Source organism: Coenobita brevimanus, chromosome 86 (assembly GCF_032717465.1).
Source record: "Coenobita brevimanus isolate Jiangsu-jjx chromosome 86, ASM3271746v2, whole genome shotgun sequence".
Lineage (NCBI taxonomy): Eukaryota > Metazoa > Arthropoda > Malacostraca > Decapoda > Coenobitidae > Coenobita > Coenobita brevimanus.
This window is the reverse complement of record NC_137039.1, coordinates 24,522,621-24,546,486: the sequence shown is the minus strand read 5'-3', so window position 1 is coordinate 24,546,486 and position 23,866 is coordinate 24,522,621. Positions and strand designations below refer to the sequence as shown.

At 41.1% G+C, this 23,866-nt stretch overlaps 1 protein-coding gene across 1 annotated transcript in view; it reads right to left on the bottom strand.

The window, feature by feature from the left end:
• LOC145410616 (sodium/glucose cotransporter 4-like) overlaps positions 1-23,866 on the bottom strand; it is a 64,553-nt gene that overhangs the window by 22,337 nt on the left and 18,350 nt on the right. Inside the window, exons 3-8 of the mRNA XM_080280729.1 lie at positions 23,157-23,261; positions 17,850-18,014; positions 15,777-15,975; positions 9,396-9,622; positions 5,816-6,059; positions 3,755-3,959 (exon numbers count right to left, since the gene is read on the bottom strand). Coding sequence (XP_080136855.1) covers positions 3,755-3,959; positions 5,816-6,059; positions 9,396-9,622; positions 15,777-15,975; positions 17,850-18,014; positions 23,157-23,261 — 1,145 coding nt within the window. The remainder of the gene's footprint in view (positions 1-3,754; positions 3,960-5,815; positions 6,060-9,395; positions 9,623-15,776; positions 15,976-17,849; positions 18,015-23,156; positions 23,262-23,866) is intronic.

Genomic DNA, 23,866 nt, shown 5'->3' with positions numbered 1-23,866 from the left:
CTTGTTTTTAACTTCTTCCTCTTCTATACCAGTGATTACTATTGACTTATTTATCTCTACTGAATCTCTGACTAACTTTGGATTGTTTTGGATTATTCTTTTCACTTCCTTTTTAATGCTTTTTTCCTCCACCCTTGTTTCTAAGTCTTTCTTTACTTTCACCATTTCAGCATACGTGGTTTCTACATCATTTTTGTAGCTTTGCACAGCTTCATTCACCTGTGTTATCTTCTCCTCAATATCACTGCTCTGGTCCATAAGACTGCTTGCTTGCCTAATTGTCTCTGTGTTATTTTTGAACTCTTCCATAACACTCTCGTGATTGACTACTGTACTTGCCATTTCACTCACTTTCTTCCTAAGTGTACTCAATTCCACTGTTAGTTCACTGATGGTTGTGTCTTTCTTATTGGCCTCCCTTCCTAGTTTTTCTATCTCTTCCTTTTGCAAGTGCATTTGCTTCTTTATTTCATCAATTTCATTTTTGAAAGCCATTTCTAGTTTGTGTACACGTTCAACCAGTCTATTGTGAGTCTCCACTTCAACCAGTTCTTGGTAGAAATCATCATTTTGCTTTTTACTTTTATCCCTTTTCTTTTCCAAATTTGTTTTGCTGAAGTATGTATCCATTTTGTAATACTAAATGAACAGAGTATGTACTTACAGAGTATGTACACTTTCCCCGTGTTGCTGTAGTCTAAACAAACCTAGCTGACTCAGCGCATCGTGGTTCTTTGTTCTGTTTGAACCAGTCTTATTTAAACTTATTATTTCTTTTCCTTTTAATAATGAAAAATCATTTAGTCTAACCTGGTACAGAGCTTGACTCATTCAAAGATACTAATTTAGGTAATGCCACTGGCCATGTTGGTCTTGTACGGAGCACCGATGACGGACGTCTACCTCCGATGACTCCCTCTGTGTGTGTGTGTGTGTGTTCTTACCTAATTGTATCTTTACAGGAATGAGTCAAGCTCGTACTGTCCCGTGTCTTAAACCATATTTATCGTACATATCCTTAAATATGTGAATTGTTTTGGCACACACTATTTCACTCGGTAGTGCATTCCATTGATCAATTGCTCTTTTTGGGAAACTGAATTTCCTTACGTCTTTATCACCTCTCTTCTAATGCAATTTTTTGCAGAGTCCTCTTGCTGATGCTTCTCCATATGTTAAGTAATCATTTATGTTTATTTTTTCCTTTCCTGATATGCATTTATATAGCATTATCATGTCACCTCTTTTCCTTCTCTCCTGTAGTGTTGGTAGATTCAGTTTATTTAGTCTTTCTTTGTAGCTTAGGTCCCTTAAGCTTGGTATCCATCTTGTAGCAGCCCTTTGAACATTTTCAATCTTGTCTATGTGCTTTTTGAGATGAGGACTCCAGACTACTGATGCATATTCCAGGGTTGGTCTAATGAATGATGTTATTATCCTTCTTAGCATGTCTTCATTTATGTATGTGAATGCTATTCTCATATTTGCAAGCAGTGTATACATGTTCCGTACCTTCTGGCTGATGTGGTCAGCCGGAGATAGTCTGTTATTGATAATCACACCTAGGTCTTTCTCTCTTTCTGATGTGAATAGGGTGTTATTTCCTAACTTATAATCCCAATCAGGTCTTTCTCCACTTTTACCAAACTTGATTACATGACACTTGTCCACACTGAATTCCATTTGCCATGTACTACTCCATTCATGAAGTTTATTTAATTCTTCTTGTAGCTCCCTACAAGAGTCTGTGTTAGTAATTCTCCTTTGTATTTTTGCATCATCTGCAAACATATTCAGATAGCTCTCATTTCCAGTGTTACTGTTTATATCATTTATATACACTAAAAACATGATTGGTGCCAGCACTGAACCCTGTGGTACTCCACTAGTCACTTCTTTCCATGATGAGTAGTTTCCTCTTAGTACTGTCCTCATTTCTCTTTTTATGAGAAAGTCTTGCATCCAACAAAACAGTTTGCCTCGAATTCCTCCTTGATGGTACAGTTTCCATAAAAGTCTTTGGTGTGGTACTGTGTCAAAAGCTTTCTTGAAATCTAAATAGATACTGTCCACCCATCCTTCCCTTTCCTGTATTGTGTTTGTTACTCTGTCATAGTAGCTCAACAGATTAGTAACACATGATTTTCCTTTTCTGAAACCAAACTGTCTTTCTGTTATCATACTGTGTTCTTCTAGATGATTTACCCAAGCTTTTCTTACAAGTTTTTCTAATACCTTGCTTACAACGCTGGTCAGTGATACTGGTCGGTAGTTGAGTGGATTTTGTCTATTTCCTTTCTTGAATAAGGGGACAATATTTGCTTTTTTCCAAATATCAGGTAGTTTCCCTTGACTCAAGGATTTCTTGTGTGTGTGTGTGTGTGTGTGTGTGTGTGTGTGTGTGTGTGTGTGTGTGTGTGTGTGTGTGTGTGTGTGTGTGTGTGTGTGTGTGTGTGTGTGTGTGTGTGTGTGTGTGTGTGTGTGTGTGTGTGTGTGTGTGTGTGTGTGTGTGTGTGTGTGTGTGTGTGTGTGTGTGTGTGTGTGTGTGTGTGTGTGTGTGTGTGTGTGTGTGTGTGTGTGTGTGTGTGTGTGTGTGTGTGTGTGTGTGTGTGTGTGTGTGTGTGTGTGTGTGTGTGTGTGTGTGTGTGTGTGTGTGTGTGTGTGTGTGTGTGTGTGTGTGTGTGTGTGTGTGTGTGTGTGTGTGTGTGTGTGTGTGTGTGTGTGTGTGTGTGAAACAATGGTGCACTTCCTGAAGATGGATCCCTGACAGTAATCTTCACAAGAGAAAAATTCCAGGTAATCTTTTGGATTCAAACAGTTACGTGTAGCCTATGCACGGCCATCTCTCACCAGGTTCTCTACCACCAGACCATCAGAATGTTTTGCATACACATTCAACACTGTCTGGATCTCCCTGCAATGCTACAAAGATACAAACATTGGAATCTGGCAATGATGATGCTGGAATATTTTTGTTAATCATATGTCTGTTTTTCTGTCCATCAGTCCAGTGCAGGAGAGGACCTTATTAATCAACAATCATATCTGAGACAACTCTAAAAAATGTGGTAACATATGTTTGTACATGTAAACTGTTAGTATACTGTATAATGAAGGTTATATTCAGGCTGTGGTCATCAGGCTTATCAATTTGACATGACAGAGCCACGTCTGTCTGTGTGAAATCTCCAGTGTCACTTCCTGATGATGCCTTCTTGGCATAAGTCACAGTCTAATTGATATGGACACTGTAGTGAAAGATAGAGGTTTGGGCCTGCTAACAGATGCTTAGATACTGATATACTCACACAGTACTATGGACCAGTCAAACCACTCTGTAAATTATTGAAATATTGTTTGCTGTCTATGCTACCCAAGCTGAGAAATGAATGTCAGCTACAGTTTAACTGGTTGCTTCTGAGGACAGGCATTATTCTTACTACCATCATTCAGTTTTACTCAATTGAAAAAAGATTTTTTGCACCAGAGAAGCTAAATATAGCTTTGGTTTGCCTTTTTAATACAAGAGGTCTCCTAAGCAATATAAAATTATCTGGCTATAACAAGACTAAAATATAAAATACATCATCACAGTGAAGGAATTAAGAGCATTTACTAGTAATGTGGGTGCTATCCCTATTTAGGGATAATCAGGAAGCTGTCAGAGATCGAGCAGCATGAAGAGCCGCCATTAGGTGACCAAGGCCATGTTGGAGCCTTAAAAAACTAAACGAGACGTGGGTGCATAACTCACTGTATAATTGGGATCCAAATGACCGAAATGATGACCATGAAGAGGATGAAGACTCTGCCCACGATGAGAAGCTCCACCTCACTGGCCTGTCTCCTGATCCTGGTCCAGATGTCGATGGTGAAGATTGTGGAGGAAGAGTTGAAGATGGAGGTGAGGGAGGACATGAGTGCTGCCATCATCACCGCAAACAACAACCCAGTCAAGCCTGTTCGGGAGGTTTACAAGACTGATGATGCTGGAGAGGGACTCCATCACATGATGTCACTGATATGACTGGGTGGTTCCACTACCTGGTCACACAAATGTCCCTCAGTTCCCTCTCTTTCTTCCAAAAGAAGGATGGTAAGGTGAAGGGGAAGAGTAACTTCTCCCTGCACTTCCCTCGGCTGACATTGAAATGAGCCTGGACTGCAACTAAAGACTGACAGAGTTTTGGATTATGATGCCAATAGTGATGATGTGGAGGAGTTGAAGACTGAGCTACGGGAAGACATGACAGGTGCCATTACCACTGCCTACTCATCTCTGACAGGACTTTGTGAGAGCAGGTACAAGATTTATGAAGCTCTGGATTTGGGACTATAAGTGGCAAAAGGAATACTGCCTACTGAAGAGACTTATATATCACATTACACCTAAGCTTTCATGTATGTTATTTATACTGTGTTAATGTTGACACAGTTTGCATCAGTAACATACCAAAGACTTATAAAAGTGTGATATACAAAATAAATAATTCAGGAAAAGGCATCATGAAATCTCCCAAGCCAACTACTGTATACTCTTTTAATTCTAACTTAGCCTAAAACTGCCATCTCTCCATCCTGAATGCAGAGTTCTAATGGCAGATTAACACTAGAATATGACGACATTTATGAGGAAGTGTTATTAAAATTAAATATGATCACAGCAGTCTTGTTCTGCCACTTCGGCTACATGACATAAGCCACAACAGGACAAAAATCTACAGTAGGCCAAGTTAAGGTCAAGTGTATAGTACTGTAATACAGTATGACCCTTGGATTAACGGCTGATGCTATCGTCCATATGTGAAACAAACATTACATTTCTCTCCCCCTTCAGACCTTACTCTTATAGCTAATTTACAAATTGAATGAGGAAAACCTACTTATTTTGTGGTGATGTTGTGTTATTTGGCTTTATTCCACTGTTTGGAAATAATTAACTTAATCAATAAAGTGCAATCTGTAACTGTAACAGTACCAACTTGCTTAGGATCAGCAAAAGAAAAATGAGAAACAGCATCACTAAGTCTATAGTCATGAATATAATATTCTCTTATAACACTGTTTTAACACTGAGATCACTCTGTTATTCTGTGGTCTACCAGCCTAGTTAGGGATGACATTAAATGTTGCTAGTAAAGCAGCACAGGTATTACAGATATCTATCTCTGTTGCCAGTTGCACAGTCATTAGATTCATTCAAGATAACTGACAAAAACACCTCCAAACCTCTGTCAACATCTTTAATTAGTAGTAAATGAGTGTGTTCACCATCCACTCACTCGAGGCAGTGCTACCTGTAGGTGATTCTACAGTGTTCTACAATGTGTGACGAGCCATACAGTTTCCCAGAGCCCAGGAAATTGTTTACATTAAAGTACTGTACCTGTACTATGTTGGGTGATAACCACAAGCTAACAAAATGCTGCCTAGTGATCTACTGGGATAAATTGCTTCAACCAGATGTGGCCTATAAGGGTTTAATTTCAAGGTATGGTTGGATTTTGTTGTGCACATACTGTATTGCCACACAAGGGTCAACAGTTGGTCTTTCTTGTATCTTAACCCCAGGCTCGAATATTCCTGACAGGGCAATACAAGACTGCAATGATCTCTCTCACTGCTCATCAATATTCTCTCTCTCTTACTGCTCATCAATATTCTTTCACTCTTACTGCTCATCAATTCCGTATTTTTTCTCCCTACTCCAAGTCTCCCTCTGTCATCTCCTCCTCATTTCTACCTGAATTCAATACACAACAGAGGTACTTGTCATATTATATGTAGAAAATATACTTATCTCTTGACAACCAACCATCTGGCAAGATGTTGAGGACCAGTTCAACATAGGCAATGTTTGTGCAGCCAGTCTCACTCCCACAGTAGCGCTTGCACTCCTCAGGGATCACACAAGCCACTTTATCTGGGTAGAGGACCCTGGCAGCCATCCCAGGGAACACCAGCATGTAGAGTGGTAGGAACTTAAGTAAAGAAGCCGCCACACACCCGGCCTTGGCATAAGTTAGGGTTTTGCTGGAGAGGGATCGCTGTACGATCACCTGGGGGATATAAAGCCATACTGCAGTTAGTTTCAAAATTTCTATCTTTCTTCCCAGGTGACCAAGGTCAATGCAAGCAAGCATGTTGGGGCAATTAGATACAATACAACTGAACAAACGAATGAAAGTTGAGGTTAAGCTAGTCTGTTAGGGTTAGGTTAGGCTGTGCTAGGTGAGTTTAAGCTAGGTCAGCTCTCAGCGAACTGACCACGATGATTATGCTTAAACTGAACACATAAAACAAAAGAAATAACAATATGATACCAGTATGTAGTTTTTATCATTTATGGAAGCAGGTCCACTTACGTCCATCATACAAGACCCCATATTCTCATCAGCTTCGGAGACTATTGTACTGTACATACCCTCCTCCATAATAGGACAGAGGTAACTTATGCATATCATGTTCATTTTTTGCATAGTATGGTATATTTATGGAAACTTCACTGACATTAAAGAGGTACAAAGTGACAGAATAACTAACAAGTAAGAGAATAATGTGTAATATTAAAGAGAATTTGCTAAGGACGATGTGTGTGATAACCTTCTAAGCTGATGTGAAAATGACCCAAAGGATCATTCTTGAGGGCTTAGGAGGATTTTTAGCATCTCTTCCTTACTACTCTATTTCTCGATAGTGCAAAGTAATTTTCTTTCATGTGACATGGAGAAGATTTTTTTATGGCCACACCTTCTGAGATTAAGACTTTAGATAGACTGACAGACAGAAAGACAGACAGACAGGTAGACAAACAAACAAATACAGACACAGACAGAAAGACACTGATAGATATTATTAATGCAATCAGTGTTAATATTAAAAACAGATGTAAGTAGCATACAAAACTACTGCACTGTACAGTACTTTGAAAAATATATTGCTAAGGAAAAGATGGTTGAAGTTTCCTAAGGTAGCAAGAATACGGTCCTGGAACCTGGAATTACATTTTTGTTGTCTTAACCCTTTGACTTACCAATGACGACCTGGGTCATCATGCATTTGTCAACCTCTGACGTCAGTATGACGACTTTGCCCGTCATCCGATGTAATCTCTAAAGAAATATTTAGGAAGTCGACATTTTTGTTGGATGATGGGCAAAAGTGGGTGGAGCTAAGCCTGCCACAGCTGGTGCATGTGTGCTCACTTAGTTTCCTTGGCTCAGTGTGGTGTGAGGTTCCTCACAGGTAGGATGTACACCTCTTGATCTCCCGCTGAACACTTATGCTTCTTTTTTTCGCGTATATATGTGGCATAATTATTTAAGAAAATACAACAAATATTACATTATTGGAAAGCCCCAGGAATTGATGGAGTGTGTGGTGAAATGCTGAAGCATGGGGGAGAGATAGTAGTAGAATGGATGTGGAAGATGTGCAGATTGGCCTGGGAGGAAGGTAGAGTCCCGGAGGATTGGAAGTCAGGTATAATTATTCCCTTGTACAAAGGAAAAGGGTAAAAAGAAGTGTGTGGTAATCATAGGGGCATTTGTCTTCTTAGTATAATAGGAAAAGTGTATGGTAGGATACTTTGACAGTTAGAAAAAGAACAGAGAAATTAGTTGGGGAAGAACAGGGAGGCTTTAGGAAGGGAAGAGGTTGTGTAGATCAGATATTCATTCTTAGATCTTTAGTGGAAAAGTTTCTAGAGAAGGGAAAGAAGTTGTATGCGGCTTTCATGGATTTGGAGAAAGCATATGACAGGGTGGATAGACTAGGATTGTGGAAAGTGTTATGAATATATGGAGTAGATAGGAAGTTGTTGAATGCTGTGAAGAGTACGTACGATGGTGCGAAGGCTGCAGTGTGTGTGGATGGTGAACTAAGTGAATTTTTCTCTTTGAAAGTTGGGTTGAAACAGGGATGTGTCATGTCTCCATGGTTGTTCAATCTGTTCATGGATGGGGTAATAAAAGAGGTACAAGGTAGGGTAGTGGATGTTGGAGTGGCCCTGGTGAGAGAGGATAGTGTTTGGAAACTCCCTGTACTGTTGTTTGCAGATGATACTGTGTTGTTGAGTGAAGACGAAAGGGAACTGCAATGCTTGGTGGATGAGTTTGGGAGAGTGTGTAAGAAACAGAATCTAAAGGTGAATGTAGGGAAGAGTAAAGTGATGGTCTTTGAGAGAGGTGAAGTCAGTGAATGTACAGCGAGGTTGGATGGTGAGGAATTGGAAAATGTGAGTACGTTTAAGTACTTGGGTAGTGTGATGAGTAAGGATGGAGGTTTGGAGGGTGAAGTGTTTGAAAGGGTACAGCAGGGAAGAAAGGTTGCAGGTTCCTTGAAAGCAGTGATAAGAAACAAGGAAGTGAGCATGGAAGTGAAAAAATTACTACCTGACAGTATTGTGATACCAACTCTAACGTACGGAAGTGAAGCTTGGACGTTGTTGGAAGGACACAAGTCAAGAGTGAGAGCAGTGGAAATGAGTTATTTAAGAGGAGCCTGTGGAGTCACATGGAGAGACAGGCTGACGAATGAGGATATAAAGAAGCGTTGTGGTGTGGATGTGATAGGAAGTGTTATGATGAACACACTGAGGTGGTCTGGCCATGTGGAGAGGATGGAGGGTGAAAGACTGATGAAGAGAATGTATGTGAGTGAGGTGGAGGGAGGAAGAGGGAGGGGAAGACCGAGGATGAGATGGAGGGATGGGGTGGAGAGGTATATGAGAGAGGGGGGTGTGAGTTGGGAGCAGGGCAGTGAAATGGGGGGGACAGGGCAACTTGGAGGCGATTTGTTTGTGGCCACCCCAAACGGGATTGAGGCGTCTGGCAATAGATAGATAGATAGATAGAAAGGAAATTTATTCTGCTACATACTGAAGCAAAAACTATTATTACATCTTGAATAGTCTTTTTTGGGGAATATTTTTTTAAGGGACAGTGTAGAACTTCACATGTCAGCTAAATTCTGCTCACTTTTTTTTTTTGTATACACGAATCACACGCGTATCATATCATACATGAAATCGAATACACTATTGACGAGTAGGTTGCCAGTGCATGATAATGACACCCTCAAAGCTGCACACCGCAACTATAGTCATGAAGAAATGCTATGGAAAGAAGGTAGAGCCATAACACTGTCTAATTTTAACACTGAGCTATATGAGATATTCTTGAAAATGATGAACATCTGAGACAAGTTAGGGGAAATGAGTATACACCATAATAAGGTCTTTCATGCTATTCATGTTTTACTGTTTTTAACAAAGCTTGCATAGTATGCTAGAGAATACTGACATATCAAAGCCACAAATAATTTGATAAGCAAGAGGTGCTATGAGAACTTCTTAAGTTGATGAGAAAAGAACTCTCAAAGTCTTCAGGCCTCACCTGGTCGGTGCACCAGTACCAGATGCTGGAGATGGTGATACCAAAGATCATGCCAGTCCAAGGCAGGTCAGACTCTCCAGGTTTGATGGACCTGAAGAAGTGCATGGCATAGCTGGGAGGCTCACCACAATTGGTCATGTTGTCAGTGCCACCATACCGAGTCTTGTTCGGGATGGCATAAAAGTAGTCATCAACCAGCTTTTCATAGCCTCCCACCTCATTAAAAGCTACCGATAAAAAAAAAAAAAAATGTTCCTTGACATACACAGTGTTGAGACTAATAACCAATTTATATACTGTACAAGGTGACTCTGTGCTAAATATGTGGTTTTAAAAAATGCACATAATGTATATTAGGGTGATAATTAATAATAAAAAGAGTGTATTATGATCCACAATGATTCCATGCACTGTATAACAGTACTAAAATTAAACAAGAGATAGTATAATAGTATTAAACTGTAAACTGAAACATGAGGCAGTCCTCATTAGAAGTCACAGATGTGCAACAAAAATCACAAATTGTATATGAACAACTACTACTGTTGTTGCTGTTACTTAACCCTGATTTGTCTGGATGAGCAGACCCACTGATCATAGGTAAGCAACTGCTTCTGTGGGGCCAACCTACAGATACAGTACAGTATGCAGCCTACACTGTGTAGGGATCAGTGACATCTTTGTTGTATACAGTAGTGCCTCATATGCTTCAGACCAGGGTCCTTCCCATGACAAAATGCAGGGAAATATGAGGAGGATTGACTCCCAGGTGAATGCTGTAGGTGTTCTACCCACGAAGCACACCATCGCCATGTGCAGACTCCTCGTCAGTGGCATATCTGGTACTGCGAAGTTGGTCAGCAGCAGAAAATAAGCAGTGTTTCTGACAAAATCAGAAATGACTGCAACTAATTCAATTTACAATACATTCACACAGTAATGAAATACTTCTTATAATGAAATACCCTGATAACAGTTGCTTCCAGTAACTGCTGGGAGGTCATCTGCTGATTTTGGGGCTTGTTTTAGCTTTCCGTCCATAGAACACATCAGTTCTACTAAGATCAGCTTCAATATAGGGATTCCTAATGAGGAAGTATGGGATTATTTTTATGTATATTGTAAGATAATACAAAAACACAGTATAGTAACTGTATCTGTGAACCTAAAAGTGCAATAAAAACACTGATTAATCAAAATATTATGATATGCTGTACGGTAAAAACTACACTACAATGTATGTATGATGGTGGACAGTAAGCTAATCCCCTGTGGATATATGCTAAATCTGATGAACCATGAACACTGAACCAAAAAGTACAGTATAGATTTCCAGTAATTGCTGATATTAAAAAATGAGGTACATGAGTCAATTCTCAATAGAAAAATTTTAAGGCATCTTTCCTATCACAAACTTCTTTCTGATCGTCAGTACGGGTTCCATCAGGGATGCTCCACTGGCAATCTTCTCACCTACCTTTCAGATTCCTGGTCATCCTCCTTTCGGGACTTTGGTGATAGCTTTCCCATTGCACTTGACATCTTAAAGGCTTTCGATCGAGTCTGGCATAAATCTTTAATTTCCAAACTGTCCTCTTACGGTTTCTATCCTTCTATCTGTGCCTTCATTGCTAGCTTCTTTTCTGGTCGTTCTATAGCCGCTGTTGTAGACGGCCATCGTTCTTCTCCTAGATCTATCAACAGTGGTGTTCCTCAGGGCTCTGTCCTTTCACCAACTCTCTTCCTTTTATTCATCAATGACCTTCTAAGCTGTACATCTAACCCTATCCACTCATACACTGATGACTCCACCCGTCAAATTTTCCATTCGGTTCCCGCAATGCCCATCTCAGCAGTTACTTCAACAAACAAGGGATGAAGCTATGGCACACCTAATGTCTGACTTGACTCATATCTCTGACTGGGGTAAAAATAATCTTGTTGTTTTTAATGCATCTAAGACTCAGTTCTTACACCTATCAACCCGTCAAAATCTTTCACAGGTATACCAACTAATGTTTAATAATATTCAGCTTAATCCTGCATCATCCTTGAACATGCCTGGGGTTTCATTTACTCGGGACTTATCTTGGAAAGATCATATTACATCTCTTGTAAAATCTGCTTCCAAGAGATTGGGCGTGCTAAGCTGACTCCCTTCTTTCTTTACCCCTGCACAATTGTTGACTCTATACAGGGGTTTTATCTGCCCCTGTGTGGAGTACAATTCTCATGTGTGGGGAGGCTCCCCACATGCAGCTCTTCTCAATAGGGTGGAGTCAAAGGCTTTTTGTCTCATTAACTCTCCTCCTCTTACTGACTCCCTTCAACCTCTGTCTCTTCGCCGCACTGTTGCATCTTTATCTCTTTTCTATCGCTACTTTAATGGTCACTGCTCCTCTGAACTGTCTGCATGCATTCCTCCACCTCTACGACGGCCATGTAGCACCCGTCTAGCAGCAAACTCTCATCCCTTTTCTGTCCAACTCTCTAATACAAGAGGTAACCGTTACTCCCAGTCCTTCATTTATGCAACAGGTCAACTCTGGAACTGTCTCCCTCTGTCTGTATTTCCTGTGGCCTATGATCTCCAGTCGTTCAAATGCAGTGTGTCCAGGCATCTCAAAATGAACGGATCTTGAATTTGGCTCTCTCTTGTATTTTGTTTTTCTCTTGGAGGGAACTCTTATTGCAGGCTCATGGCCTTTGGTTCCTTCTTCCTCGCATAAAAAAAAAATAAATAAATAAAGCAACAAGGTGCAAGACCGTACAGTTGGCTGGGTATATTTTATCTAATTTAACATGACCTAAAATTGCCAACTCTCCACCTTCAGTGCTGAACTACAACAATGTAGCATTAAAATGTGATGCTAGTCATTGAAGACGTGTTACAGCAAAAATGCTCAGCCATTGTACTGTACATTAACATTAGTAGCAAAAGTCCTGTAATCCGAATCGCAGAGGACCAAGGGTCTTCCGGACTATTGTTTTTTTTTCAGACTATTGGGAGGGCCCCTTGAAAACATTAGACATATGTACATGATCATTAAACAAATATTTAAAATTACTGTATGTGGGTTATTGTTTTACTCACTGGAAATGCACAGAAGTGTAGATGAATAGTTGCAGGCTGGTTCATCCAAGTCCAAGGGCAAGTACGACCCAAATAAATCCTTAGATAAAGCCCAGAAAAATTCGAAAAAAGCCCAGAAAAATTTGAAGAAAGCCCAGAAAAATTCAAAGAAATTTGCCATGACAATTCGGAGTATTGGGATTTTCAGATTAATGGTGGTCAGATTGGAGGACTTTTACTGTATATGGTGTTGGTCATAAATATGTACTATGAAGAGGATATACTGTCACAGTATTGTCTTATTCTGTCACTGAGCCATGGGACAAAAGTTTAAAAATGGACGAAAATCTGCACCAAATCAAGGTGGACGTGCTTTGGCATAATGTAGAGGTGTGGCCAGCTGGTCACAGGGATCAAATGGTAGCTAATATTGCAGGTTGGAAGTCTAGTGTAACTATGAGAGTTTTATTGTGGTTCATTTTACTGCTACTAGCTTCAGGGGAGGCTCCCCACATACAGCTCTTCTCAATAGGGTGGAGTCAAAGGCTTTTCGTCTCATTAACTCTCCTCCTCTTACTGACTCTCTTCAACCTCTGTCTCTTCGCCGCACTGTTGCATCTTTATCTCTTTTCTATCGCTACTTTAATGGTCACTGCTCCTCTGAACTGTCTGCTTGCATTCCTCCACCTCTACGACGGGCGCGTAGCACCCGTCTGGCAGCAAACTCTCATCCCTTTTCTGTCCAGCTCTCTAATGCAAGAGTTAACCATTACTCCCAGTCTTTCATTTATGCAACAGGTCAGCTCTGGAACTGTCTCCCTCTATCTGTATTTCCTGCTGCCTATGATCTCCAGTCTTTCAAACGCAGTGTGTCCAGGCATCTCCAAATGATCGGATCTTGAATTTGGCTCTCTATTGTATTTTGTTTTTCTCTTGGAGGGAACTGTTACTGCGGGCCATGGCCTTTGGTTCCTTCTTCCTCGCATAAAAAAAAAAAAAAAAAAAAAGTTAACCCACCCCGTCCCGTCGACGTATGGGTACGTTGCAATGATTTGCATTTGCCAGTCCCAGCGACGTACCGGTACGTCGTGCAATTGCAAGGTCCCTAATTTGCACAATTTTCAATTTTCGCGCGTGATTGTTCGTATGTATACACGGGACACCTTCCTCTATTCCTCTACAAGATCCCAAGCAGGGACAATGCCTTACACCGCATAACCCCCCCTTCCACCCTCACGCCATTGTCTCGGCAATTCACCTGTTACTAGTGACCCGGCCAATAAAGACATTCAGGGCCAGAGTGATTCCCCAATCGATGACAATGTGGAGGACAAGGTTTACATAGCATTAAAGGAAGAAATAGTCAGAAAGGATGATCAGGTAATGTGGGAAAAAAAAGGTCATAAATGGTGATTACCGGTAGTTAGTGAGTGAAACAATGCTTATAATGCCTATATTACTGCTTGAAAACCAATATACTCTCATACTACATATAAATTCGTACCAAGTAAATAAATAACTACCGTTTATGAGTAGATAAAATAGTTACCCTCCCATAGAACTCGTTTTCTTTGGTGCCAGAGTGTTAGAAAACCCAGTCAGGTAAGAAGGAACTCCTACCTGGATTGAGTATTTTAAACCTCAGGTGAGCGATTTCTCTATAAATTTTCGATGTTTCTCACCAAAAGCGGAGGTTTTAGCCAAAAAAAAATTTTTCGAAAATACCTCGGGACTGGGGGATGTCGGAGGTGCGAAAAACCTCGGGACGTGACGGGTTAAAAGATTTAGTTTACGATAGCCCACTCCTCAGGCCGTTACATACCCGACATTCCTGGGCTCCTAAGGAACAAGAGAAATTGGCTGTTACAATTCTTTTGCCATTTCAGTACTCTTCCATATGCCCACCAACATGTCATAAAAAAACCCTTGCTATTGCCAGCATGCTGCGCTGCATGAATTTCCCCAATCTCCTGTACAGAGTACTAGTTGTTACTTAGTGGTGGCATGAGCAGTATGAGTGATGGCTTGCAGTAATTCCATCTACTGTTGTAAGGTACTATGAAAACAGGATTTGCTTTACCACAGGGAATGGACTGAATGTTCTTTGTCCAGAATCAGGAACCAGTAGGTTCAATGCCACTGGTTGTGACTTCAAATTAAACTGGGAATAATATGAGCTCTTTAACTGCTGGTTTGAAACACAGACACCTGACATTACTGCAGTCTTACTGCTGGCTGAATACATTAAGCAAATGGGAATGATCTACAGTAACCAAAAGTTTTTCATTTCTGATCCTGAACATACTACAGTATTTCAGTCCTGATGACTGCCTTATATTCTTATGCTCCTTCCTCTTTTACATGATATCAGAATGAATCTTCCCATCCCAGTGAAGAATGAGTGGTTGAGTCTGAGACTTGTCTAACCTTTATGAACAGTATATTCCTAAATCTTCCATTGGCTGCTTGAGTCCCTCACCGTAACCTTGAGGAGCTGGTTCAAATTTTACAGTCCCCAATTATGAACTTGATCCCATAAGTAAACAATGGACATATATATGAAAATAAAACTGCACCTTGAAATTCCTTTAATTTTGAACATTCCCATACTGATGCTAAACACCCTAGACAGCCCAAAGTCAGTTATTTTATTCATTATTTACCCTCTCATGTTTGCATCTTTAGTATTGTATTTATTTAGCTGAGTGAGTCATAGGAACCTAAAAGATTTAACCCGCCCAGTCCCGTCGATGTATGAATACGTTGCAACATTTTGCATTTGCCAGTCCCGACAACGTGCTGGTACGGTGCACAATTGCAAGGTTCATAATTTGCACAATTTTCAATTTTCGCGTGTGATTTTGCATATACAGTACCTCGGGATTGGGGGGTGTCGGAGGTGCGAAATAGCTCGGGACATGACGGTTAATACTGTCACAATTTACCCTGTAATGGTCAGGAAAATCCCTGTATTGTAATCCACCTAATGCCAATTGATTTTATTGAGCTGAGAGGGAGTCCTAAAAGCCTTACAGAGTTAAAAGCATAGTGTGGCCTCTGCCACTTCCTTGGATTCCATCCACTGCCTAAGTGGCATCACATAAAGGATTATGGGTGTGTTGTTTCTATAATGAACTTGAGCATCAGTCTGTATGACATAATCTGCTAATCCATCATGAGTCGTAAGTTATCCAGTTGGCTAATGGTAAAGATCTATGATGCAGAGCTTTATGATAACAGTACAGTGTTACGTTTGAACAATAACAGTACAACATTATTCACTGGACCAAACTAGTAAATGTACTTACTCATGCCCATTAGGATGAAGGCACCAACAATCATAAGAATAGTCTGTGCAAAGTCAGTCCAGATGACAGCTGTGAGACCTCCTGTAATAGTGAAAATGGTTGCAATTGCCAGGAGGATCAGGATGGAAATATACATCCACTCATCACTGTTCTTGTTGAGAGCTTGCTGAACAAAGATTGCCCCTGCATAGAGGTCAGCCTGTGGAGAGAACAGTGCCAGGGTAGGGAAAGTGAAGATAACGGATGAAGGAAGTTGCTGTAAGATGAGGTTGATAAGGAGGAAGATGTCTAGAAGAGACAAGTAATGGCAGAAGAAGAAAAAGAATGCTTAGGTTAATGTCTATCAGCTGCATGAGGGTCATTCAGGCAGACATTTAAGTTTCTTGCTAAGTTCATACTTTCTCTCAGACTATGATATGAAACCACTGAAGTTGCAATTAAAGTTATTACTTCCATTCTAGGTACAGTATAACCTCGCCACATATCTCATGGCCATCCATGGGATCAAACCCAGGACTTCTGGGCTGTGGACCAAGAATGATTCTGATTTCAAGTCACTAAGAAAGACATCAAGACTTAAAGCCTGAATAACATTCTTAGAAAAAAAAAATTAGGATCTGTTCATTCTGACAATCCTGGACATACTGCATTTAAAAGGCTGGAGATTATAGGCAGACAGACTGAAGAGACAGTTTCCGAGCTGACCAGATGTATACATAAAAGATATAGTACTGCACAGCACTGGTTTACTCTTGCATAAGAGAGCTGAACAGAACTGTGAGTTTGTGTGATGCTAAATGGGTGCTGGTGCCTGCTGAAATGGGGGAGAGGTTCAAGCAGAGTTCAAGGAAAAAGTGACCAAAATACTAGTGGAACACAGTGTTCAAAGACCAGAATACTATTGACAGAAGAAAGAGAAAGACTGAAGGAAGTCATGGAGAAGAGGAGAGTTGATGAGATGAAAAGCCATTTATTTCACCCTGTTTAAAAGTGCTGTAAGTGGTGAGACTCCCCACATGTGAGAACTGTACTCCTTCTGTATTTGGGTGAATGAGACCCCATTACCAAGTCAACAGTTCAGTGGGGTTAAAGAAGGCAGGGAGCTGGTTCAGCGTATCTACCAATAACCTCTGCAAAACTGTTTCTGACAGAGAAGCTCACCATCCAGTCACTCAGTGTAGTGCTGCCCTCGGGTGTCTGCCCTTTCCTCTCCTCCATCCTTCTTTTCTTCCATCTTCTTTTGTCTTTCTTTCCTTCATTCTTTCCTCGTCCTTCTGCCTATGGGTGACTTTACACTCCCTCTTCTGTCTTTCTTGCCTTCATTCTTTCCTCTTCCTTTTGCCTGTGGGTGACTCTACACTGAGTGACAAGCCAAATGGTTTCCCGTGCACCAGGAAACCATTTACTACATTGCCATATAACTAAATTTTGGTGCCTGGTGGTTTAATCGGTAATTACGGCACTCCAATCAGATTGAGCCGGTGAAGGTTTGTATCCAAGGGATGGTTGGGGCTTATTGCTCACATAATGCCACTCATGGATGAATGAGGCTGGTCACTCTTTTCTTAAATGTCAGGACCAACTTGCCTAGCCCTGGGCTCCTACACTCCTTATGGGGCAAAGTAGGATTGGATGATGAATGAATGAATGAATGAGTAATGTAATCTTTCAAAGGCAGATTATTATAAAATGTGGCATCAAAAATATTAAAGAGAAGATGAAGAAGAATATTAGAGAGAAGATAAAGGAGGATATTAAAGAGAAGATTAAGGAGAATACTAAAGAGATGATGAAGAAGAATATTTAAGAGAACATAAAGGTAAGGGGCTAGCCATGTAGAAGATGTGATGAGATGAGAGATGGAGGATTCTGAGTTTTTTGGCATTACAAGTAACAAGATTCCTTTGATCCAAGTGAAAATAAGACAAATTAGGCGACAGGTGTTCCAAAGCCTCATCCATTGACTGTTGTTACCCCACTGGGAAGGAGGAGAAGACTGAAAATCTTTGAAAAATTGAGACTGTAGCTGGTGAGGAGACCCATTACTGTAGCCTACAAAGAAATGGAACTCACAGATATTTTAGTGAAGACGGAGAGGAGGAGGGCAAGGCAGGAGAGGTATATGCGAATTCTCTGACCCCCAAACCTCTCCCTTAGGTACTCCGGCATGGTGTAGATCCCGGAGCTCATGTACACGGGTAAGAAGAGCCAACCCAGCATCATCAGGACAAAAATGGCCTGCATGATAGGAAAAAATAATATATGAATAAATAAATAAAAATAAATAGGTAAAAAACTGCTGTACTAAGCTGACTCAAAGTAGAAAAACAAAGATTCCCAGCTAAGCTGAAAATTGTTAGTGTCAAGTGGTTGTACAGGACTGGCATGGTTCATCTACTGTAACTTGGCAGAGATTCTAGTCCATTTGCTGCCCATTTCCCTTAGTCCAGCAACAAAATTCTGTGGCTCTACATACTTTTCATAACATCCCTTACATCTTGCACTAATTTTAGGATCAAACCATTGTTACAAAGCTGCAGTGAAGCTGAAAAGATGGTACAGTACCCTCGCGTCCAACACGCGTTTGTCCAGCACAATTCGTGTCCAGCACGGAAAGCAATAATTAGTAAGATTTAATTCGGTTTAATTACTGTAAACGGGTGCATCCGCAGAGTTCGCCTCTAGCACGATCACTCCTGGTCCAACAAGGTCATACTGGACGTTCCCGTGATGTTGACAGCCAATAAAAACTTCCGATCGAGTTGCCTCCCCCACCCACTACCGTGGTGATTGTGATGTCGCCCAATTAAAAACGCTTCTGCTCTCACGTGATGTTCTGTTTAAATTTCTCCCACCACAGCGCCACTCAGTCGCATAATTTGCATTGGTAGGTGCTTTTTTCTTGCTGCATTTTCTGCCCTTGTTACTGCATTTTACCCTGCTCACAATGCCTAGGAAGCCTTCTGAGAACCCCAAGAAGCGGCGGCACCTCCCTCAGGCCACCAAGCTAGAAAGCATCGAGAGGAAGAAGAAAGGGGAGAGGAAAGTGGACATTGCCAAGGCCTACGACATGAATGAAGCCAATGTGAGGACCATAATAAAAAACCAAGACAAGATCCTGGCAGCAGTGAAGGCTTACAGAGTGCTAGGACAGGCAGAAGCAGGACCTTCCATGGCTGTGGACGAAGATAGTGATTCTGAGTGTGATTTCGAAGGATTTATGAGGGAGGTTGAGGAGGAGCAACAGCCATTACCCGCTAGTAACGCCAGCAGCCATCCTCCGAGGACCCAGTAGGACTACCTACAGCCTTGGATACCACCTTCCATTCCCAGCAAGCCCACCAACACTATCCTAAAAGGTTAGTTATCATTCATAGCACCGTACCATTTATTATAATTACAGTAGTACCGATATATGTATAGGTATATGGTAGGTATTTAGGGTGACTTTTCCTAGGGTTGCCGACATAATTCATTTTTCCCCATAAGCTCTGTTGTTTGTCCAACACATTTTTGGTCCAACACGGGTCCCATGCATGACAATATTACCGTGTTGGACACGAGGGTACTGCACTTTTTTGTCATGTTAGGGTGGACAAAGTTTACTGTAGTCTAGATACATGGATTGCATGGAAAATGATAAGTTAACTGAGAGGGTATATAGAACAAAATCATAAGGAGAGAGAGAAAAGGATGACTGTAAATGAGTCAAGAGGTATAATTAAGAAGTGCATAAAATATCTTGGTGTTGTGTTGCTGCAGTGGGGTTGTAGGGAACATCTCAATACATTACAGACAGTCCTCATTATAAGTCAGGGATGTGTTCCAAAATATCACTGTATCCATACATCTGGTACTGTAAATTGGGACAACTTGCTAATTAGCTTTACAAGTAGCAACAGACCTTCAGTAAAAGTTATTTCCGTCATTTAGTCAACTGAGGATAATAAACACTATTTCTGTCATTAAGTCTACTGTGGTCAAAAAACACCATTTCTGCCCACTGCTGTGGACATTCATATTCAACACATGCTGTGATTGCTTCATTCATGACTGGTGTGATGATATTAGCCAGGGTTTTTTATGCCATGTCAGTAGGCTTTGTGGAAGATCAGTAACGACTAAATTAACAAAAATTCGAATTGCCAGACATCACTGCCCCAGCCTGGGATGAAATATAGGCCCTTTCAGAAAACAGAAAGTTTCTCTAACTGCTTGACTACCAACATCGCAGTTACATGGCAGAGCATGTGAATCCTTCTTCCCCAAACTTTAGCACTGTCCAGCTCTCTCTTAAGTTTTGTCAGAGCTCATGCTGGCTCCATCAGACCCTGCTGGGGATAGTGCCATCTTTGTGGCAAAACCACACTTGTTAGTTCGTATCATTCCCTCCATTCATATGCCTGAGGGTGGCTTCAGTTTCAGCTTCATCTTCATGAGGCCATGGTGTAAAGGCTGCAAGTGGTTTTAGCATGATCTTTCTAATGCTGATGAACTTTGGCTTCATACATTCTAAGGGTATGTGCTTTGGCTTTAACGCCAAGAGTCTGGCTTCAGTCCCAACTGCTGGCTAGTCGATTATGGCCAAAAGTAGAAAAGATGTGTATCATGTGGGGATAAGTTAGACTGATCCATTACTATTAAAGGCAGATGACCAGCCTCCTTCCCTTGATGGCATTATATACACTGTGTATATATATATATATATATATATTATAGAGAGAGAGAGAGAGAGAGTGAAGATTTGTGCTGGGAGGGGGTTGGTGATAGCCAATACACTCTTCAGGCACAAAATGATCCACGGGTACACATCGCAAGTGATGAGAAGGGTGGATGGTGAACTGAATGAAAGGGAGGCAATGACTAATTATGTGTGTATGTGGATGAAAGGATCCGAAGATATGTAATGGATGCAAGAGCATATAGAGGTTGGATAGAGTGGACTTTCTGACCACCACCAAGTGGTAGTCAGAATCAAGGTACAAGTAAAATGGAGAAATAGGAAAAGGGAAGGACGGGTATGAAGGAGTAACTTCAAGGAGAGTGGAAAGGTTACAAGAGAATGAGAAAAAGGCAGAATATAAGAGAGAAGTGGAGGAATGATTGGGTAAATATGACTTGGAGCAGACGGGGGATGTGGAAGGTGTGTGCAAGATATTCACAGAAGAAATATGTGCAGCATATAAAGTGGTGTGTGGGGTGAAGAGAAGACAAAAGGGGGTGCAAGGAACAGCATGGTGGAATGAAGAGGTGAGACAGGCTGTGGCACAAAAGAAGAAAGCATATAATGAACAGATGAGAAATAGGGGTGTGGAAGAAGAGACAGAAGAGAGAGTTATATGTAGAAAGGAAGAGAGAGGTGAAAAGATTAGTAGGCGAGAGTAAGAAGAGAGTGGATGAGGAATTTGGAAGGAATTTGAGTGTCAAGTGGAGGGAATGTAAGAAAGTGTTCTGGAAAGAGGTAAAGAGAGTCAGACAGGGTGGCAGTGAAGTTAGTAGGGGAGTGAAAGATAAAAATGGTAGATTACTAGTTGAGAAGGGAGCAAAAGTGAGCAGATAGGGAGAACATTTTAATGAATTGTTGAACATAGAGAATGAAAGTAATGTGAGTATAAGTGGCTGGGGAATGGCTGGGAGAAGGAGGGAGGTGAGAAGACAGGAAGAAATCAGTAGGATGGAAGTTGTGCAAGCAATGAAGAAAGTCAAAATGGGGAAAGCCCCAAGGAATTGATGGAGTGTGTGGTGAAATGCTGAAGCATGGGGGAGAGATAGTAGTAGAATGGATGTGGAAGATGTGAAGATTGGCCTGGGAGGAAGGGAAAGTCCCGGAGGATTGGAAATCAGGTATTCCCTTGTACAAAGGGAAAGGGGAAAAATAAGTGAGTGGTAATAGGGGCATTTGTCTTCTTAGTGTAACAGGAAAAGTATACAGTAGGATACTTATTGACAGAGTTAGGGAAATAACAGAGGAATTAGTTGGAGAAGAACAGGGAGGCTTTAGGAAGGGAAGAGGCTGTGTAGATCAGATATTCATTCTTAGATCTTTAGTGGAAAAGTTTCTACAGAAGGGAAAGAAGTTGTATGCAGCCTTCATGGATTTGGAGAAAGCATATCCCAGGGTGGATAGACATGGAATGTGGAAAGTATTAAGAATATATGGAGTAGATGGGAAATTGCTGAATGCTGTGAAGAGTATGTATGAGGATTCTAAGGGTGCAGTGTGTGTGGACAGTGAACTGAGTGAGTTATTCTATTTGAAGGCAGGGTTGAAACAGGGATGTGTCATGTCTCCATGGTTGTTCCATCTGTATATGGATGAGGTTATAAAAGAGGTACAAGGTAGGGCAGTGGATGTTGGTGTGGCCCTAATGAGAGAGGACAGTGTTTGGAAACTTCCTGTACTGTTGTTTGCAGATGATACTGTGATATTAAGTGAAGATGAAGGGGAGCTGCAAGGCTTGGTGGATGAGTTTGGGAGAGTGTGTAAGAAACGGAATCTAAAGGTGAATGTAGGGAAGAGTAAAGTTATGGTCTTCGAGAGAGGTGAAGTCAGTGAATGTACAGCGAGGTTGGATGATGAGGAAATGGAAAATGTGAGTACGTTTAGGTACTTGGGTAGTGTCACAAGTAAGGATGGAAGTTTGGAGTGTGAAGTGCTTGAAAGGGTACAACAAGGAAGAAAGGTTGCTGGTTCCTTGAAGGCAATGATAAGAAACAGGGAAGTGAGCATGGACGTGAAAAAGTTATGACATGACAGTGTTTTGATATCAACTCTAACGTATGGAAGTGAAGCTTGGACATTACTGGAGGGACACAAGTCAGGAGTGAGAGCAGTGGAAATGAGTTATTTGAGAGGAGCCTGTGGAGTCACATGGAGAGACAGACTGACAAATGAAGATGTGAAGGAGCGTTGTGGTGTGGATGTGGATGTGATAGGAAGCATTAGGAGAAACACACTGAGGTGGTTTGGCCATGTGGAGAGGACGAAGAGTGAGAGACTGACAAAGAGCGTGCATGTGAGTGAGGTGGAGGGGGAGAGATGGAGGGAAAGATCGAGGATGAGATGGAGGGATGGAGTGGAGAGGTATATGAGAGTGAGGTGTGAAATGGGAGCAGAGCAGTGAAATGGCAGGGGACAGGGTGACGTGGAGGCGATTTGTTTGTGGCCATCCCTTATAAGGGATTAAGGTGTCTGGCAATATATATATATATATATAGATATATATATATATATATATATATATATATATATATATATATATATATATAAAGCTCCAGTCACCTTAGGGATCAAATCTATGAGAAGGTCATGACTCCAGCTGGATTGTTCTAACCATTAAACCACAAAACACTGCAGACTAATTGCAACTGCACACTCACATCAAGTTCAAAAGCACCAATACCAATTCCTGATGCTGCTCCAGACCCAGCCAAACCAATGAAATGGCCTGAACCAATATTGCTGGCAAAGAGGGACGCTCCTACCTGAAAGTAAATAAACAAATAATGAATATGATTCAATTAGCCTTTTCACTGTCACTGTAAGGGATCTAGCCTTGCCTTGCTTCAAACTGGTTATTCCTGAGTAGTACGTGTACACCACAACAATCTGTGATACAGAGTACATTTATTCAAGGAATCAAGTTCACATCACTTCTTTCTTTCACATGCACATGATTGTGAAGCACATTTCTTAGCAAGTATAAAATGCACTGGGATCATTTATGATGAATTACTGGGAGGAATCATCAGGGTTTCACAATTATTAGCAGGCAATGGGGATCCCTTTCAGTCTGAGAATTCCTAAACTGAATACAGTAGTTTGGTGGTACAGCAACCTAGAAGAAAATGATGGCTGAGTGAAATGGGGTTAACGAAGATTGCTTGTAATCCCTTCAGCCCAACAGTGCTTTTGCAGCATGAATCATCCAGAGACAGGGATAATAAAAAAAAAAAAAAAATGGTAGGGGTTCATCATAGTCAAGGAGTTAATCTCGTCCCAAATCTCCCTCCATGATCCCTCTTCTGGCCTCTCTCTAATCTCCATCCCCCTAAGCTCTCTCTAATCTTCTCACCTAATCTATTACAAT